A 20,600-nucleotide genomic window follows, 5' to 3' on the forward strand; every position below is an offset into this window, starting at 1 on the left:
TAACATCTCACTTAAGCATGAATGGCTGTGATGTGAAAGTCAAATATATATATTTTATAAACATTTAATTTAAAATCTAATTTAAATTGTGCATGGTTAAGATGGCAAAATAAATATTATTATTAAAATAATTTAATGCTGACAAAATGCCCAAAAAGATGAATTTTTTTTTTTTTTGGCTGTGTTGACTGTTATGTGAAATTCAGAGATACAAATATATATTTATAATATTTTTTCTTTTTTCTTTTTTACATCTAATTTAAATTTCATCTAATAAAAGAATATTTTATATATATATATATATATATATATATATATATGTATTATTATAAACTTTTTTTTGTTTGTTATTTTATTAATATTTTTTATTAAAAAGTATTTATTAAAAATAATAATAAAGCTTAAAAATGCATTTCTGTAACATCTCGTTTTAGCATGAATGGCTGTTATCTGAAAGTCAAAGTTCAGTATTTACAAATATTTTTGCTTTTTCAACATCTAATGCGTGTCCGAATGGACAGAAGTGAAGAGGACGCCTCTGTACCTGGGCGGACGCCTGGCGAACTGATTCGCATAGCCGAGACGTACCGTCCGTATCAACCACCGCGAAGGATTGGGAAGCGAAGCCAGGTCCCCAACCGGTTCGCCAGTGGTATCAAGGGAACGTTGACCGACGTGACCGCGGTGGGGCAGCCTGGGTGGGGAAGGGGAAGAGGACTGATCCCAGAAGGGGGAAAAGTCTGACTGCCATAAGCGGCGCTTACCTTCTTCCCTGGTTCCCGCGCTGGCGAAATCAGGCTCCGAGTCCGGTTCCGAGGAGTGGAAGTGCTGCTCGAAAGGGGAACTCGGGGTAGAGGCCCCAGAGGTGAGGAAATAGCTCTTTCTGTGAGAAAGATATTTGAGTACACAGCAGCTCCCGGCCCTCCACCGGGAGTGTGGACGTGGATGTCATCGTCCCCCGAAGAGCATTCTCCATCACCTCTGGGTTACCCGCGTCAGGGACGTTTCGCAGCTTTCTTGCGAGTATTCTTGGCCAGTCCCTGAGGCACGGGCGGCGCCACTCACCTGCGGCCAGCTCTGCGCTGGGCTGCCAGCCTGGCTTCATGGACCTCAGCAGGTGAGGGAGCTGTAGATGTTTTTGGGGGCAGGGGGGCGCCCTCGGCGACGAGCAGACAGAGGCGGGCCACCGACGGCGGGATGGAAGCTTCGCGGCGGGGCAGGATATGTTTGATGGCCTCCATCTGCTTCTGGACTGCTGAGAACTGCTGGGTGAAGTCCTCGACACTGTCACCGAATAGGCCACTCTGGGAGAGCGTTGAGAAAGCGAGCTTTGTCGGCGTCTGCCATCTGCGCCAGATTGAGCCAAATGGCGCTTTTCCACTACACAGTACCAGCTCGCCTCAGCTCGCCTCGGCTCGCCTCGACTCGGCTCTGTTTGGTTTTCCACTGTGTAAAAGTTGTACCTGTACCGGCTTCCAGGTACTTTTTTTCGTACCACCTCCGGCGAGGTTCCAAGCGAGCTGAGGCGATACTAAATGTGACGTGAAAACACAGCAGACTGCTGATTGGTCAGAAAGAAACGTCACTATTCACTGCGTCGTCATTGCACGCGCCAGCAATAGTATCCAGAATAACCCCGTCATTTTTAAAACGTTTGGCCAGAGATTGCGTGACATATCCAATCCATTATATATTATGGCAACTCGGAAGAATACGCCGTGGTCAAACGAGGAGGTGCAGACAGCGGGTGTGTGTCGCGTAGAAGATTACATCACGGCAGTTTCTTGCAGCGTTGGTCCAGGTACTATTGTGGAGGTATAGGTACAATTTACAGTGGAAAACCAAACAGAGCCGAGCCGAGGCGAGCTGGTACTGTGTAGTGGAAAAGCACCAATAGGTGTCGCTCCTGGACCACGGCCATGGACATCACCTGACCAAGAGACCACACCGTGACCTTTGTCGCCCGTAGAGCGAAGTCGGTGGCCGAGTTCCTGCATCAGGTCTTGGTCAGGACCACGCTCTTGCAGCTGTTTTAAGGCCTGGGCCTGATAGACCTGTAAAATGGCCATAGCATGCAAGGCCGAGGCAGCCTGTCCAGCGGCGTGATAAACGCGGCCCGCAAGGGCGGACGAGCACTCACACGCCCGGGACGGGAGATGCGGTCGGTCCCGCCAGGTGGCAGCGCCACGCGGGCAAAGGTGCACCGCAACCACCCCACCATCGAGGGTGGCGAGGGGAGAGGAGCTGGGGCGCGGGCGAGATGAAAAAGGCGCCCGCCATGTTTTAACCAGCTCTTCGTGCACCTCCGGGAAGAATGGAATCGGGGGAGGAGCCCTCCCCAGGAACCAGTCATCCAGCCTAGAAGGATCAGCCGAAGACACTTGGGGTACCTCCAGACTGATCCCCCTGGCGGCTCGGAGGAGCATAGCCGAGAGTTCGGCGTCCACCTCACTCTCTGATGCTGCAACAGACATCTCCTCCTCTGCTGGAGTGCCAAAGGAGACGCTCAGCCCGGCTGGTGGGGAAACCTACTGCTCTGGAAGCTCCACGGGACTGCGCTGAGGTACAGAAGGTCGCAGGGCAGGGGTTGCCAACGGCACGTTCTGTACAGTGACCCGTAGGTCCCCCTCGTGTCTCGCCACACGGCCGAAAAGCATTGACGGCTTAACGACCTGCCGCGGGCCGCCGAGGGGAGCCGTCTTGCAAAAGAATGGCGGTACTTCAGCGAAGCCATGGTCATGCGTTCGCAATGAACGCACGAACCATCTGTGAACGCTGCCTCAGCATGCTCTCGGCCCAGACATGTAAGGCAGTGTTCATGGCCGTCTTGAGAGGTGAGGAAACTGCCACACACAGGAGCGCACGGCCGGAAAACCATTCTGAATAGAACGTTTTTCACAGCCGTGAGAAATCACTCTTTTAGTCCCGGTCTGCCCAGGGAGGAACCGCGGCACCACTGTGCACTCAGAGGGGCTCACTCGCTGGAGAGCAGGAGGCTTTTCTGGCCGTGAAAAAGGCCGCCCATAGGATCCCACTGGCGGTTGCCAAAACACTCTTTTAGAAAGCTCTTTTAGATGGCAGCACACCAGCGGGGAAGAGCAGCAGGAACGTTGCAATTTTTATTTTATTTTTTATGTTGTAGGCTCGGGCAGAGAGAACGGCTCCGAAGCAAAAGTCTGAATGACTGGCTGCATGCCGCCATCTTATATACCTGTACGTACGGGGCGTGGCTTGGCATGCAAATGCCACTCGCCAATTTTCATTGGCCTTGATTGGACTCTCAAGCGAGTTCCCATATGTAACGTTGTAGTGAAACGACTGAAGGGGAACTGTTATTTAAGTGTAATTCAATTTAATCCAATTTCAAAAATCAAATATATTTTTTTATTAAAGTGTTTAATAAGAATTGAATTATTAATTTAATTATTACTAATGTAATTAAAAATAATAATAATTTAGCTTAAAAATGCATTTCTAGAACATCTTCACCATGAATGAATATTATATAGAGGGCAAATATATTTTTATAAAAATGACATTTTATTTATTTCTTCTTCTTATTATTATTTAAAAATGCATTTCTGTAACATCTCATTCAAACTGTAATGTAAGTTACAAAAAATCGAATCATAAAAAATCTAATAAATCTTTACAAACACATTCAAATATTAGATAAAATTGAATAATCATTTTGGAATTTGTCATGAGGAGCCTCAAGATAGCAGTTCATGATAATATTAATGAAGTCAGTTGGGCTTTAAGGACTTTTTATGTACTTTTGCACATGCCACATGTATCTGAGCACACTGTGTTAATTGCACACATCATGCATGTTAATGATGGCTCTGACAGATGATTTTTGTTTGTAGGTGGCGGATCTGGAGGCTCACGGCGGTCAGGGACCCAGCGACATGCTGAAAGATGAGCTCACTCAATCCCTGGAGGAGCTGGAGAACCTGCTGAAGGCGAAAGACGAGGTGAGAGCCAATATATACATATACATAAGTCTGTCTGTCTGTCTGACAAAGGGAGAGTCCGGTGACCTACAGATGCACTTACTGAAAGTCACTAGTCCAGTTGCTGCAATCATCTCCTCAAACTCCTGCAAATCCTCACTGTATTATATATTTCTGCACATTATTGCATCTCTGTGCGTTTCAGGAGATCCGTATTCTCCAGAGTAAGAAGTCCAACTTCCATGAGCTGGAGCAGGACAGAGAAGAAGCCATTCACAGACTACAGGTGCATGCTTTACATTAATAAAACATGTCAATAAAACAAAACAAAGACACATTTTGTAAATATTACTAGTTAAGCATTGTCAGGTATTACTAGTTTAATTTAATGCATCACAGAAATGTTATAAATGTAATTACTCAGGGAATCAAAACTTTATTACATTAAATTATTTGACTTTATTATTTATTTTTAATTATATTTTACATTAATAAATAATAATAATAAATATTATTATTATTATTTTTATTTGTATATATAATGGAAAGGTTTTATTAAATTTTAATAATAATTGTGCATCACAATCCTTTCTCAAATGATTTTGGATTGATTTACAAAAAAATGAGAGTTTAAAAAATGCAAGTTATTTACACAAGATTCACAATATTACATATTATTGTAATTATAAATATTATATAATTAAAGTAATGATTTAATACGATTTCAATTAAATTTGTACAAATGATTGTATTTTAACAATATTAATTTAGCTTAAAAATGTTAGAGTTTAAACATTGAAAATTTTTTACATTTACATTAATTTTGTTTACATTCTTATTTATTTATTTTTAAATTATATTTTTAATATTAATAAATAATAATAATAATTATTATTTGATATAATATAATATTATATATTTTAATATATAATATTGTATTTGATTATAATAATAATTTAGCTTAAAAATTGTCACATCTCTGAAACACTCAACTGAAGCATAAATTGGCTGTTTTTAACACTTCAAAAGTAGTGTTTAAAATTAGTAGTGAAAATGTTAAAAATAAATAATAGCATTTAAAAAATGCACTTTTTTGCATTTGCAATAAATTATTATTTTTAAGCCAAATTAAAAAATTTTTTTGAACTATATAATACTATTTATAATTATTAATTTAAAATAATAATTGAAATAGATGTAAAAAATAAAGTAAAATAAAACTTGAGCTGAAGTTAAATGTTACAGAAATATGTGGCAGTTAAAATATTATTTGAACTGTATAATATGTATAATTAAATAATAACTGAAAATATTAATTGAAATAGCTGTAAAAAATAAATTAAAAAATTGAGCTCAAGTTGAATGTTGCAGAAATGTGATATTTAAGCCAAATTAAAATAATATTATTAAAACAAATAATTAAAATGATATTTATAACTAAATAATATTTTAAAATAATAATTGAAATAGATGTAAAAATAAAATAACAGTAAAATGGAGCTGAAGTTGAATGTTACAGAAATATGTCGCAATTTTTAAGCCAAGTTAAAATAATATTATTAACATGTTATTATTTTAACTATATAATAATATATGGAAATTAAATAATAATTTTAAATTATAACTGAAATATATGTAAAAAATAAAGTAAAATAAAAATATTATCATTTCAACTATATAATAATATGTATAATTAAAAAACTGAGCTGAAGTTGAATGTTACAGAAATATGTGACCACTTTTAAGCCAAATTAAAATATTATTTTAACTATAAATTAATATTTATAACTGAATAATAATTGAATAATAATTAAAATAGATGTGAAAATAAAATTAAATTACAAAAAATGGAGCTGATGTTGAATGTTACAGAAATATGTGACCATTTTTAAGCCAAATTAAAATATTAAAATGTATTATTTTAACTATAGAATAATATTTATACTTAAATAATAATTTAAAATAATAATTCAAATAGATGTGAAAATAAAATAAAATAAAAACTGATCTGAAGTTGAATGTTACAGAAATGTGACCACTTTTAAGCAAAATTAAAACTATAGATTAATATTTATAATTGAATAATAATTAAAATAGATGTGAAAATAAAATAAAATTACAAAAAAATGGAGCTGAAGTTGAACGTTACAAAAATATATGACAATTTTAAGCCAAATTATCTAGTATATTTAGAATTTAATAATAATTTAAAATGATAATTGACATAGATGTATAAAATAAAAATGGAAAAAGTGGTCTATCTCTATGCAATGCTTTTAACCAAATGTTTTAAATGATCTTAAAAACACCATCTACAGCATTCAACTTAGTGTGAATAGCTGCTATGTAAAAGTAAAAATACATTTTTACAAACACTTTAAAATAGTAGATTAGAACAGCGTTGATTGTGTATTTTCTGCATTTACATGAAATTAATCTTAAGGTAAATTATTGTTAATTATTAATAAGTGTTAACACATTTCTAGAAGTCAAGTACATGTTCTGAACACTTTACAGGTTAAGGTTAAAGTTTGATTTTAATGTGATATTCTTTCTTCACGCAGTACCGTCAGTATGTGACTGCTTTGTATTCTGGACAACGAGAGCATGTGTGTTTGATTTGAAGACATTTTCTAACTATTTCTACTGGGCTTAATTACTGACCACACACTTCATGTGATTTGCCTGTGAATGTGTTTTTCAGGAGCTGGAGATGCGTAACGTGGATCTGGAGCGCCGCGTGCAGAACGCCGAGCAGAACCTGGCGTCGGCGCTGGAGGATCGCGAACGGGCCGAGAACGAGGTGCAGAGAGTCATTCAGATCCTCGACGTCAAGATCTTCGACCTCAACGACCTCCGGCAGAGTCTGGTCAAGCTGATCAGTAAATAATGTCAGTCTGCTCGCTCTCCCTGCTTTCTTTTCTTTCAACTTCAAGTTGCACTGAAAAGCTGTTTCTGTTCCAGTCTAGCAATAACTTCAGTGACCAGGATGTTACGCCGGTAGATCATGAACCGCACTGTTACGGTACAGTAAACGCACGAGGGGATGTTTATTTTTGATACGCTCTTTGTCAGAAACACTAGTGCTGTGGGACGTCTTTTTCAGGATCATAAGAATCATTATTTTTATTTTATTTTATTTTAATCATGCTGAGTGAACAATAGGGCTGGAAAAAAATTTATTCACAAATGCATCACAATCTTTTCTCAAATAATTCTGAAGTGATTTACAAAAAATATATATTATAAATATATATATATATAATTGAAATTTTATTTTAAAGTATGAGTTGAGTGCAAAACAGTATTTACACAAGATTCACGACTGTGTAGAGATTTGTTTATATTTTTTACATCTACGTTTAATTTTTTTAATTACTATTTTAATTTAATGCCATTTTAATAATAATTCACCTTAAAAATTCACACATTTTTGTAACATTCAGATTTAGGATGTATGGCTGTAACAAAAGTCAATTAAATTTTTTACGAACCTTTAAAATATTTGGTTAAAAACATTTGCATAGAGAGAAACCACTTTTTTCATTTTTATTTTATTTTATTTTATTTTTTACATTTTAAATTATTTAATTGTTATTGTTTTAACTATAGAAAAATATGTATAATTAAATAATAATTTAAAATTAAAATATTATTATTTTATCTATAGAATAATATTTATATTTGAATAGTATTATTTTAATTTGGCTTAAAAATTGTCATGTTTCTGTAACAATCAACTTCAGCTTGATTTTTATTTTGTTATTTTATTTTATTTTTACATTTATTTTTAATTATTATTTAATTTTAAATATTATTTATAGTTAAAATGATAATATTTTATTATTTTAATTTGGCTTAAAAATGTTACATATTTCTGTAACATTCAACTTCAGCTCCATTTTTATTTTATTTTATTTCAATTATTATTTTAAATTATTATTATTATTATTATTACTTTCTTTTTACCATGCTAAGTGAACAATAGGGCTGGATAAAAATCGATTCACAAATGCATCACAATTCTTTCTCAAATAATTCTGAAGTAATTTACAAAAATATATTTATAATTGAAATTTTCATTTAAAGTATTAGCCTAGTGCAATATGTTATTTACTCTAGTGTAGAGATTTTTTTTTGTTTACATCTACATTAAATTATTTTTTAATTATTATTTTAATTTAATGCCATTTTAATAATAATTCATCTTAGAAATTCACACATTTCTGTAAAGTTCAGATTTGGCATGAATGGCTGTAACAAAAGTAAATTAATTTTTTTATGAACCTTTAAAATATTTGGTTAAAAACATTTGCATAAAGAGAAACCACTTTTTTCATTTTTATTTTATTTTTTTTTATTTTTTTTACATTTGTCAATAATAATTTTAAATTATTAAATTGTTATTGTTTTAACTATAGAAACATATGTATAATTAAATAATAATTTAAAATTAAAATATTATTATTTTATCTATAGAATAATATTTATATTTGAATAGTATTATTTTAATTTGGCTTAAAAATTGTCATGTTTCTGTAACAATCAACTTCAGCTCGATTTTTATTTTGTTATTTTATTTTATTTTTACATTTATTTTTAATTATTATTTAATTTTAAATATTATTTATAGTTAAATAATAATATTTTATTATTTTAATTTGGCTTTAAAATGTTCACATATTTCTGTAACATTCAACTTCAGCTCCATTTTTATTTTATTTTATTTCAATTATTATTTTAAATTATTATTATTATTATTATTATTTTCTTTTTACCATGCTAAGTGAACAATAGGGCTGGATAAAAATTGATTCACAAATGCATCACAATTCTTTCTCAAATAATTCTGAAGTAATTTACAAAAATATATATTTAATTGAAATTTGAATTTAAAGTATTAGTGCAATATGTTATTTCGAAAGTTTCACAGCTGTGTAGAGATTTTTTTTTTTTTTACATCTACATTTAATTTTTTTTTTAATTATTATTTTAATTTAATGCCATTTTAAAAATAATTCATCTTAGAAATTCACACATTTTTGTAACATTCAGATTTAGCATGTATGGCTGTAACAAAAGTCAATTACATTTTTTATGAACCTTTAAAATATTTGGTTAAAAACATTTGCATAGAGAGATTTTTATTTTATTTTTATTTTATTTTATTTTTTATTTGGTTTTTATTTTTACATCCATCAATTATAATTTTAAATTATTATTTAATTATTATTATTTTAGCTATAGAATAATATGTATAATTAAATAATAATTTGAAATTTAATTGAAATAGATGTAAAAATAAAGTAAAATAAAAATTGATCTAAAGTTGAATATTACAAAAATATGTGAATTTTTTCAAGCCAAATTACAATACTACTATTAATATATTATTTTAACTATAGAATAATATTTATATTTTAATAGTGTTATTTTAATTTGGCTTAAAAATTGTCACATATTTCTGTAACATTCAACTTCTGCTCCATTTTTATTTTATTTTAACATCTATTTCAAGTATTATTTTAAATTATTATTTGATTTTAAATATTATATAGTTAAAATAATAATATTTTAATATTATTTTAACGTAAAAATTGTTACATATTTCTGTAACATTCAACTTCAGCTCCATTTGTTATTTATTAGATTTTTCACATCTATTTCAGTTATTATTTTCAATTATTTAATTATAAATATTATTATATAGTTAAAATAATAATATTTTAATTTAGCTTAAAAATAATAATAAATAAATAATAAAAAATAAATAAAAAAACATTTAACTAATGTCAGTCAAATTAATTTATGAACACTGATTTTTTTTTTTTTTTTTTTGCATTTTTCATCTACATTTGATTTTATTATTTTAATTATAAATAATATTTTAATAGTATTTTAATTTGGCTTAATACTTGTCACATATTTCTGTAACATTCAACGTCAGCTCTTTATTTTATTTTATTTTATCAATTTCAATTATTATTTTAAATTATTATTTAATTATAAATATTATTATATAGCTAAAAGAATAACATTTTAATAATATTATTTTGATTTGACTTAAAAAATTATCACATTTCCGTAACATTCAACTTCAGCTTCAACTTTATTTACTTTTTATTATTATTTAAAATTATAATTTAATTATAAATATTCTTATATAGTTAATATTATTTTAATTTGGCTTAAAATAATCACATTTCTGTAACATTCAGCTTCAGCTCCATTTTTATTTTTTATTTTATTTGTTTACATTTTTTTATTATTATTTAAAATTATTATTTAATTATAAATGTTATTTGTAGTTAAAAAAAATAATATTTTAATTTGGCTTAAAAATTGTCACAATTCTGTAGCATTCAACTTCAGCTCCATTTTTATTTTATTTATTTATTTTTTCTTATTTAATTGTCATATTTCTGTAACATTTAACTTCAGCATGAAGGGCTGTTAGATCATAGTCAATTAATTTTATTACTTTTTCTTTTTTGGATTTTTTCATCTACATTTATTTTAAATTATTTAAATTATAAATGTTATGTAGTTATAATAACAAATTAATATTTTAATAATTTAAAAATAAATTATTTATAAAAAAATTCAAATAATTTAATAACTCACACAGTTCTGTAACATTAAACTTAAACATGAATAACTGTTATGTAAAAATCAAATCAATTTTTACAAACACTTTAAAACATTAGGTTAAAAAAATGAATCAGTTTGGAAATGAATCAAAATCTAATTGAATCATAAGTATTTAAGAAATATTATGTGTGATTTAGTTCGAAACCAAAACAAATTTGTAGCAAAGACCTTTGGCTCAAACGCCAAACTTGTGGGAGAGAAAATGATGTTTACCGTTTCGATAGTCATGAATGAGTTTTTGTGCTGAATCTGAGCTGGGCGTGAGTGGAAACCAAAGACCAGCTTGAATGTGGCGCCAAACGCCTCTCTGTGTTAGATTAGACGACAGCACTGATATACAGCATTAAATAGTAGCTGCACTGGCAGAAATATACGAGTAGGTAGGAATAAACAATTCTGTTATTATAGAACTTTAAGATCCCTTGAAGTCACGAGGGAATTTATACTTTAGGAATAGCTGTAGTTCTTCATTGAGGAATGGATTCATGAATGTGCTTGAATGCATTTAGTCTAGTTGCTTTGTGCAGCTCTAAGGCTTCAGACTTTAATTTGATTAAAGGAAGAGTTTGACCAAAATGAAGATTTGCTGAAAATGTGCTCACCCTTCAGGACATCCAAGATGTAGATGAGTTTGTTTCTTCATCAGATTTGGAGAAATGTAGCATTGCATCACTTGCTCACCGATGGATCCGCTGGAGTGAATGGGTGCCGTCAGAATGAGAGTCCAAACAGCTAAAAAAATAAAAATCAAAAATCAAAACTATACTTTTTTTTTGCTATTTTTTGCCGAAATAAAAAATATTTTTTGTATGTACATTACAATTGTTATTTTACATTATTTTAATTTTTAATAATTTAGTTATTAAAACATTACTAAATATTTTATGTTAAAATGGTTTTATTTATTTATTTATTTAGTGTTTTTTGTGGCCAATTCATAATTTTAAGATTTTTTTCTATGCAAAAAAAAATATATATATATATAATTTTTTTTTTTTTGCTGCACAACAGTATTTATTTGGTGGTTTTTTTTTTGTGGACAATGCATACTTTTAAGATTTTTTTTTATGCAAAAAAAAAATAAAAAAAAATATATATATATATATAATTTTTTTTTTTGCTGCACAACAGTATTTATTTAGTGTTTTTTTTTTGTGGACAATGCATACTTTTAAGATTTTTTTCTATGCAAAAAAAAAAATAAAAATATATATATATATATATATAATTTTTTTTTTTGCTGCACAACAGTATTTATTTAGTGTTTTTTTTTTGTGGACAATGCATACTTTTAAGATTTTTTTCTATGCAAAAAAAAGAATATATATATATATATATATATATATCATTTTTTTGCGCTGGAAAACACTATTTATTTAGTGGCTTTTTTGTAGACAATTCATAATTTTAAGATTTTTTTCTATGCAAAAAAAAGAATATATATATATATATATATATTTTTATTTTTTTTATTTTATTTTTTCTGGAAAACATTAATTATTTAATGGCTTTTTTGTAGACAATTCATAATTTTAAGATTTTTTTCTATGCAAAAATAAGAATATATATATATATATATATATATATATATATATATATATATATATTTTATTTTATTTTTTCTGGAAAACATTAATTATTTAATGGCTTTTTTGTAGACAATTCATAATTTTAAGATTTTTTTCTATGCAAAAATAAGAATATATATATATATATATATATATATATATATATATATATATAATTTTTTTCTGGAAAACATTAATTATTTAGTGGATTTTCTGTGGACAATTCATAGTTTTAAGATTTTTTTCTTTGCAAAAAGAAGATTAATATAGGTTAAAACGTCTTGATGGTTTTGTTTCAGCTTTTGTCTTCTGAAGATGTTAACGGATGGACTGTGTTGTGGATTATTGTGATGTTTTTATCAAGCTGTTTGGACTCTCATTCTGACGGCACCCATTCACATCCATTGTTGAGCAAGTGATGCAATGCTACCTTTCTCCTAATCTGATAAAGAAACAAACTCATCTACATCTCGGATGACCTTAAAGTGAGTTTTAAGCTAATGTTGATTATTAGTTGAACTATTTCTTTAAGTCATAGGCTGTAACGGTTGTACTGTTGTGTTTTGGTTGTTGCATTATTACGGTATCTTTATTATAGCACAAGAAAGCCGCTCGCGTGGCTTCGGACTGCAGTATTTTAAGTGCCAACGGCCTGTTTTTATCTGTTCTCTCAATCCGCAGGGTTCGGCACGAACAGCACAAGCCACGTTTGTATTTGTGTGCTTTATAAATATATAGGGTCAAATAAACAGGTGTTTACTTTTATATTTCTTCTTCTTCTTCTTCTTCTTCATGCAGTACTTGAGTATGTGTACTGCTTTGTATAATCAACAAGAGCATGTGTGATATGATTTGAAGCTTTAACTCAAGGACTCAAATGTGTTTGTCATAAGGTGCCATCATCATTTCTGCTTTTAAGTGCTCAGATGTCTTTGACGTGAGAGCCTTATTTTTTTTTCCACATGCATCTGAGTTTTCTCCTGCAGCTCTTGATCGCCTGATTATACGATGATGACAGTATTTCATTCTACACTATTAAGAGTAATACTGTGCCGACCGGCTAACGCAATCAGCTGGAAACTCCGGAGCAAAGTCTCACAATATATCATTATTCTCTGAATTTAAAGGAAACCTGCTGAATAAATTTGTTTTACATTGAATTAGCTGTGTGGTTTATTGCATTTACTGTACATGTGCTCAAAACATGCTGGAAAAGTAATACTGAAAGCAGTGGTTTTAAATTAGACTGATTTAAAGTTGCATAACTTTAAGTATTATATTTCTTGAATTATCGTCCATGCAAATGCATGTTTACAAATACTGAATGCATGGTTCAAAACGTGATTTTTTTGTACTTTTTCTATGCATTCATAAATAAATGCTGGCAAAATTAATGCGTAAAATTTTTTAGGGCATTTTCTAAAATGCTTTGTTGTTTTTTTTTTGTTTTTTTTTTTAACCAACAGTTTACATTTACTAAAATTCTTTGTTCAAACTGTTTTTTTGCCAACATAGTTTACGTTTACTAAAATGCTTTGAAAACTTTTTTGCAAACGGTTTTCATTTACTAAAATGTTCTGAAAACTTTTATTGCAACAGTTTAATTTACTAAAGTGCTATGTTGAAAACTTCTTTTCAAACGGTTTTCATTTACTAAAATGCTTTGAAAACACTTTATTTTCAAACAGTTTACATTTACTAAAATGCTTTGAAAACTTTTTTTTTTTACATAGTTTACATTTACTAAAATTCTTTGTTGAAAACATTTTATTTTTTGCAAAAATAGAGTACATTTACTAAAATGCTTTGAAAACTTGCAAACTATTTACATTTACTAAAATGCTTTGAATTTTTTTTGCAAACGTAGTTTACATTTACTAAAATGCTTTGTTGAAAACTTTTTTTTGCAAACAGTTTACATTTACTGAAATGCTTTGTTGAAAACTATTTTTTGCATCATAGATTTCGTTTACTAAAATTCTTTGTTGAAACATTTTTTGCAAACATAGTTTACATTTACCAAAATGGTTTGAGAACACTTTTTTTGCAAATATAGTTTACATTTACTAAAATGGTTTAAACTTTTTGGCAAAGTTTACATTTACTAAAATGCTTTTAATTTTTTTGCAAAGTTTACATTTACTAAAATGCTTTGATTTTTTTTTTTTTTTTGCAAACATAATTTATATTTACTAAAATGTTTTGAAAACACTTTTTTTTGCAAACATAGTTTACATTTACTAAAATTCTTTGTTGAAAACATTTTATTTTTTGCAAAAATAGAGTACATTTACTAAAATGCTTTGAAAACTTGCAAACTATTTACATTTACTAAAATGCTTTGAATTTTTTTTGCAAACGTAGTTTACATTTACTAAAATGCTTTGTTGAAAACTTTTTTTTGCAAACAGTTTACATTTACTGAAATGCTTTGTTGAAAACTATTTTTTGCATCATAGATTTCGTTTACTAAAATTCTTTGTTGAAACATTTTTTGCAAACATAGTTTACATTTACCAAAATGGTTTGAGAACACTTTTTTTGCAAATATAGTTTACATTTACTAAAATGGTTTAAACTTTTTGGCAAAGTTTACATTTACTAAAATGCTTTTAATTTTTTTGCAAAGTTTACATTTACTAAAATGCTTTGATTTTTTTTTTTTTTTTGCAAACATAATTTATATTTACTAAAATGTTTTGAAAACACTTTTTTTTGCAAACATAGTTTACATTTACTAAAATGGTTTAAACTTTTTGGCAAAGTTTACATTTACTAAAATGCTTTTGATTTTTTTGCAAAGTTTACATTTACTAAAATGTTTTGAATTTTTTTTTTTGCAAACATAATTTACATTTACTAAAATGCTTTTAATTTTTTTGCAAAGTTTACATTTACTAAAATGCTTTTTTTTTTTTTGCAAACAGTTTATATTTACTAAAATGTTTTGAAAACACTTTTTTTTGCAAACATAGTTTACATTTACTAAAATGGTTTAAACTTTTTGGCAAAGTTTACATTTACTAAAATGCTTTTAATTTTTTTGCAAAGTTTACATTTACTAAAATGTTTTGAATTTTTTTGCAAAGTTTACATTTACTAAAATGTTTTGAATTTTTTTGCAAAGTTTACATTTACTAAAATGCTTTTAATTTTTTTGCAAAGTTTACATTTACTAAAATGCTTTGATTTTTTTTTTTTTTTGCAAACATAATTTATATTTACTAAAATGTTTTGAAAACACTTTTTTTTGCAAACAGTTTACATTTACTAAAATGGTTTAAACTTTTTGGCAAAGTTTACATTTACTAAAATGCTTTTGATTTTTTTGCAAAGTTTACATTTACTAAAATGTTTGAATTTTTTTTTGCAAACATAATTTACATTTACTAAAATGCTTTTAATTTTTTTGCAAAGTTTACATTTACCAAAATGCTTTGTTAAAAACACTTTTTGGAAACAGTTCACAGCATTTTAGTAAATGTAAACTGCCAAAAACGTAAGTGCATTTTAGTAAATGTAAACTACGTTTGCAAATTTTTTTTAAAGTTTTCAACAAAGCATTTTACTAAATGTAAAGTATTTGCAAAAAAAAAAAAGTTAATATAAACTGCAAAGAAAATTCAACGCATTAGTAAATAGAGAAATGTTTTTAACAAAGCATTTTAGTAAATGTAAACTGTTTGCAAAATGCTTTGTTGAAAACATTTTTTTGCGAAACAGTTTACATTTACTGAAATGCTTTTAATTTTTTCGAGTTCACATTTACTAAAATTCACTGTTGAAAACTTTTTTCCTAAATACTGACATTAAGTATTATTCTAAATTTACATTTATACCATATACATTTTTTTTTTTTTCAAAATTATTAATACTTAGATTTGATATCTTTGTGCAATATTTAGTCACATCAGGCCTAGAATATAAGTTTACAGCCTCTGCAAAGAAGCATTTCACCATGTTTTGTTTGTTTTAAATGTACAAAATGTAATGTTTTTCAAAACCTTTTAACAAAAAACTCAAGTTTCCAAAACCAAACCAGTGATTACATAGAAATCCACTGGATCCATTTAAAAATGTCCTTAGAGAAATATAAAAACAAAAGTTAGAAAATCAATGTGCATCTCTACGGTGCAGGAGATAAAGGTAAAAAACATGAAAGTGCAATACAAGTGTTTTTAGCAACATTTTATTTGAAGAAAGAATCTCCTGCAGCTCCTGAAACACACAAATGCTCCAGTCTACTTCAGCTTCTTCTTGGGACGCAGGTTGTTGGTGTGTCCGCACTTCTTCTTGCGGCAGTTGACGGCACGCGGGTGCAGACGAGCGTAACACCTGACACCAGAACAGCACTTTATTATTATATTCTCAACACAATAACCATCATCAACGCATGAGCTACATGAGTTCATCACTAGATTTCAATAGCGAAGCGTGTGCTCTTACTTGCGGCAGATCATCTTCTCGCAGTTGTATTTCTGGGCCAGCTGTCTGAGAGACGGCTCGATGATGCCTCCTCTGAGACGCAGCACCAGGTGGAGGGTGGACTCTGAGAAAAAAAACAAAGACAACATACAAGTAAATACAGGAGCTCTGAGCCACAGCAAATGGTGTGCACATGAAAGCGCTTTTGTTTTTACACACCTTTCTGAATGTTGTAGTCTGAAAGTGTGCGACCGTCTTCCAACTGTTTGCCAGCGAAAATCAGACGCTGCTGATCAGGTGGGATGCCTGAAGAGAAAATAAAGACATGTTATGATCTAAAGAACAAAATTGAGAAGAAAAAAAAAAAAGTTTTAATGTTTATTAAAGAAGCCTCTTCTGCTCATCCAAAAAAAGCACAGCAAAAACAGTAAAATTTAGAAATATTTTTACTATTTAAAATAACTTTTCTATTTGAATACATTTTAAAATGTAATTTATTTCTGTGATCAAAGCTACATTTTCAGTATCGTTATTCAGTCTTCAGCTTTTGTATCATTCAAAAGCTTGGAGTCAGTATCTTTTTTTATTTTATTTTTTTATTATAGAAATGACCTTTTATTTAGCTAGGATGCTTTAAATTGATCAAAAGTGACGATAAAGACATTAATAATGTTGCATTTCTATTTCAGATAAATGCTGTTCTTCTGAACTTCCTATTCATCAAAAAACATATGAGTAGAATTTTTCAGGTTTCTAAACATTTTCCAAGCAAATCTAAATATTAGAATGATATCTGAAAAACCATGTGACTGGAGTACAGCTAAAAATTCAGGTTTGAAATCACAGAAATAAATTACATTTTAAAATATATTCAAATTGAAAAGTTATTTTAAATAGTAAAAATATTTCAAACTTTTACTGTTTTTGCAGATTGGATTAAATAAGTAAATTATATATATATATATATATATTTTAGCAGAACTTAACTTAACTTTTATGAAGGTAAATATAACACTTCAAGCCCTTTATCAGACCAAGTGACATTTGAGATTATTCTTAGATCAAGATACTTAAGATAAATTACTTAAATTTTGTTTTCCGAGAGATTTATGAAAATTAAGTGAGCAAAAAAAAAAAAAAAAGCATCTCGATTTAAGGATGTTTAGATATTTTGTACTACAAAATAAAAATACATAATATATATTTTTGCATAAAAAAAAGAAATTAAATATTAAATAACACATCAGACCAAGTGAAATTTTCGAGATTCTTAGATTGAGATACTTGAGAAGCAAAATTAAATGAAAATAAAGTTAGCAAAAAAAAAAAAAAAAAAATAGTAAAATCTGCCAACAAGCTCAGGAAAAAAATAATTTAATTCCTCATTGACAGATACTTATTTGTTTTGGGCATAAAATTAATTTTGTTCAATTCCTCAGAAAACACAACTTCACATCTTCACTTTGCATCTCAAGTAAATGTATCTTGATGTAAGGACATTAAGATACTTTGTACTAGAAAATAAAAATACAGAACAAAATTTTGCATTCCAAAAAAAGACCTACATAATACATTACCAGCCAAAATTAAAGTCTCTTCTTGCTCACATTTATAACATAATTAACATCTTTATCATCCCTTTATCAATTTAAAGCATCCTTGCTAAGTAACTATTAATTTCTATAAATTATTTTCCAAAAATTGAATGTTACAAAAGCTTATTATTTCCGATAAATGGTGATCTTTGGAGCTTGAAACCTGAAAATGTACTCTCAACCTTTTTAAAGAAGAATAAAAAAGAAAAAAAGTTTCTTAAACAAATCAGCATATTAGAATGATTTCTGAAGGATCATGTGACACTGAAGACGGCAGTAATGATGCTGAAAATTCAGCTTTGATCACAGGAATAAATTACATTTTAAAATATATTCAAATAAAAAGCAGCTATTTTAAACAGTAAAAATATTTCAAAAATGTACAGTTTTTGCTGTACTTTGGATCAAATAAATGCAGGATCGGTGAGCAGAAAAGGCTTCTTTTGACTGGTAGTGTATATATTATACTTTATTTTTTGCAAAATAAATTTAAGGCTTTCCACACCTGTAAGACATTTTTAAGCCCTTGATATTTGGAAGAGCGACTTAAAATGTCTCAAGTCCCACAGAAACCCTGTTTTTACAGCACATTCACAATGCCATCAGCTAAAGTTCATACATACCCTCCTTGTCCTGGATCTTGGCCTTCACATTCTCGATGGTGTCGCTGGGCTCGACCTCGAGGGTGATGGTCTTACCAGTCAAAGTTTTCACAAAGATCTGCATTTTGCCACTGTCACATGGAGAAAAGACATAATCAGTATCATTCACAGTCACTTACAGCATCAAACATCACTTAACTGATCAGCATCTGTCCAAAATAAGCAAAAACACAACAGTTCTGTCTTATGTCCGTTCTGTAGAGACACATACCATGGTATACATTAAGGCAAGACACTGCAGGTGAAAAGGGTAAAAAAAAACAAAAAACTAATAGTTATGACTTTACTTAGCCAGTTGATTGATTACATTGATAATTGCAAACTTTTTTTGTATTAGTTTTCTAAAATAGGCAAATGAGGCATTAGTTAATGAAAAATGCACTAATTTGCATACATTTCTAGCACAAAAATCTAAAAGTCAGTTTCAAAATTCTTGTTTAATTTTTTTTGACATATTAGAGTCAAATGTGTTTACAGAGGAGATTTTGGATATCTCATATTGTCACTCCATAATTCAGAAAATACTTAAAACAGACAGATTTTCGGAGGAATAAAATGTTGTATAAAATCAAGCAAATTATATATGAACAAATCCCTCTGTAAAAACCTTAAGGATATATACAGGAATAAAAAAAGTGAAGTTTGGTGTGTGTAAGTGCTACTGAAGTGGAGATTTATGGCTCAGTGTAGGAGAAAAAACTCATTTTGAGAAAACATCCTTTAAAAATATGGATTGTAATTGAAATCTATTGACAGAAATAGATAAAGTGCTATAAAAGAAACACTAAACAGTGTCTTTTGGGTGTTTTCTTTTCTCTAGTCTGAAAAAAAGACTTCATTAAACACCAAAAAGCCTAAAATCTCAACTGTGTTTTGGCCTGCAGTTTGGCCACTAATTATAAATCAGCATTAGCTATAATAACGGTCAATCAAAGATTTTTGGCCATGTATCATGGTAGTAACTTAAAACATCATGGAAACACCATATGTCCTGTACTGAATGATATGTAAACGCCAATTAATAATCAGTTTCTGACTTTACAACACATTATAAATGAGTTTTATTCAACTCAAACACCGTCAGACACCCGTAATGTCACAATAATCCAACTAGCAAACTAACGTAAGCGATATCACGTAAAAGCATACATGTATTATAGGTTTGTGTCGTTTTATTTTATGTTTGGTGTAAATTCTGGCAGGAGTTTCTCTGACACACATGGCAGAAGCGGCCATGACACTCCATCACCACACATTCATCTTCAAACCGACCAAACGAGTCTAAATACGCCTTACAACCAGCTTTAATCGCATCATTCGTGAACATAAACATCTAAGGTAGACATTCAGACAAACATAAGAGAGAATAAAGAGAGAAAAGGTGTCAAATTTAGACATTTGTGCGGACGGTAATCCTCACCCTCGCAGTTGCTGCTGATCCGGGCGGAAAAAGAACGACGCGTTTCTCGTGCGTGAAGATCGTGTGTATATGAGAGTTAAAGCGGCTTTACCGCCGCCTGCAGAAGCGGAGCGGAACCGCAGCACGCCGCTGTGACGGAAGTGGTTTTTCATATAAACATTATGAACATTTTCACTGTATTTCTTTAATATGTGGGTGAATTAGCATCACAGTAAAAGTATCTAAAATAAGGTGCTGTGCTGTTTTTTTAATAAATGCATAATCCTAATGTGTACTGTGTGAATTTGAGTGATTTGAGTATTGAGTATGTGTCTGAGATTATA

The 20,600-nt window shown here is 29.9% G+C and overlaps 2 protein-coding genes across 2 annotated transcripts in view; one reads left to right on the forward strand and one right to left on the reverse strand.

Moving 5' to 3' along the window:
• LOC141343821 (homer protein homolog 3) overlaps positions 1-6,907 on the forward strand; it is a 38,418-nt gene extending 31,511 nt beyond the window's left edge. Inside the window, exons 7-13 of the mRNA XM_073848478.1 lie at positions 911-1,117; positions 1,970-2,006; positions 2,314-2,518; positions 2,570-2,742; positions 3,870-3,977; positions 4,162-4,242; positions 6,661-6,907. Of these exons, the coding sequence (XP_073704579.1) occupies positions 911-1,117; positions 1,970-2,006; positions 2,314-2,518; positions 2,570-2,742; positions 3,870-3,977; positions 4,162-4,242; positions 6,661-6,846 (997 nt within the window). The 3' untranslated portion in view covers positions 6,847-6,907. The remainder of the gene's footprint in view (positions 1-910; positions 1,118-1,969; positions 2,007-2,313; positions 2,519-2,569; positions 2,743-3,869; positions 3,978-4,161; positions 4,243-6,660) is intronic.
• A 9,441-nt stretch (positions 6,908-16,348) lies between these two features.
• LOC141343928 (ubiquitin-ribosomal protein eL40 fusion protein) lies at positions 16,349-20,319 on the reverse strand. Its single transcript, XM_073848612.1, has 5 exons — positions 20,278-20,319; positions 18,819-18,928; positions 16,820-16,906; positions 16,622-16,724; positions 16,349-16,510 (listed from the first exon to the last, which is right to left on the reverse strand). The coding sequence occupies exons 2-5, from the start codon at positions 18,919-18,921 to the stop codon at positions 16,417-16,419; spliced, it is 387 nt and encodes a 128-aa protein (XP_073704713.1). The 5' UTR covers positions 18,922-18,928; positions 20,278-20,319; the 3' UTR covers positions 16,349-16,416.
• Between the last annotated feature and the right edge of the window lie 281 nt (positions 20,320-20,600).

This window comes from Garra rufa, chromosome 10 (genome assembly GCF_049309525.1).
Source record: "Garra rufa chromosome 10, GarRuf1.0, whole genome shotgun sequence".
NCBI classification, from domain to species: Eukaryota; Metazoa; Chordata; class Actinopteri; order Cypriniformes; family Cyprinidae; genus Garra; species Garra rufa.

Bases quoted from the DNA above. Each gene is read 5' to 3' on its own strand.
- LOC141343928 (XM_073848612.1), bottom strand. From the start codon at position 18,921: ATGCAGATCTTTGTGAAAACTTTGACTGGTAAGACCATCACCCTCGAG. The intron at 16,907-18,818 runs GTATGTATGAAC...TTTTCTCTTCAG, and splicing joins CAAGATCCAGGACAAGGAGG to GCATCCCACCTGATCAGCAG. The intron at 16,511-16,621 runs GTAAGAGCACAC...TTCTGGTGTCAG, and splicing joins GAGAAGATGATCTGCCGCAA to GTGTTACGCTCGTCTGCACC.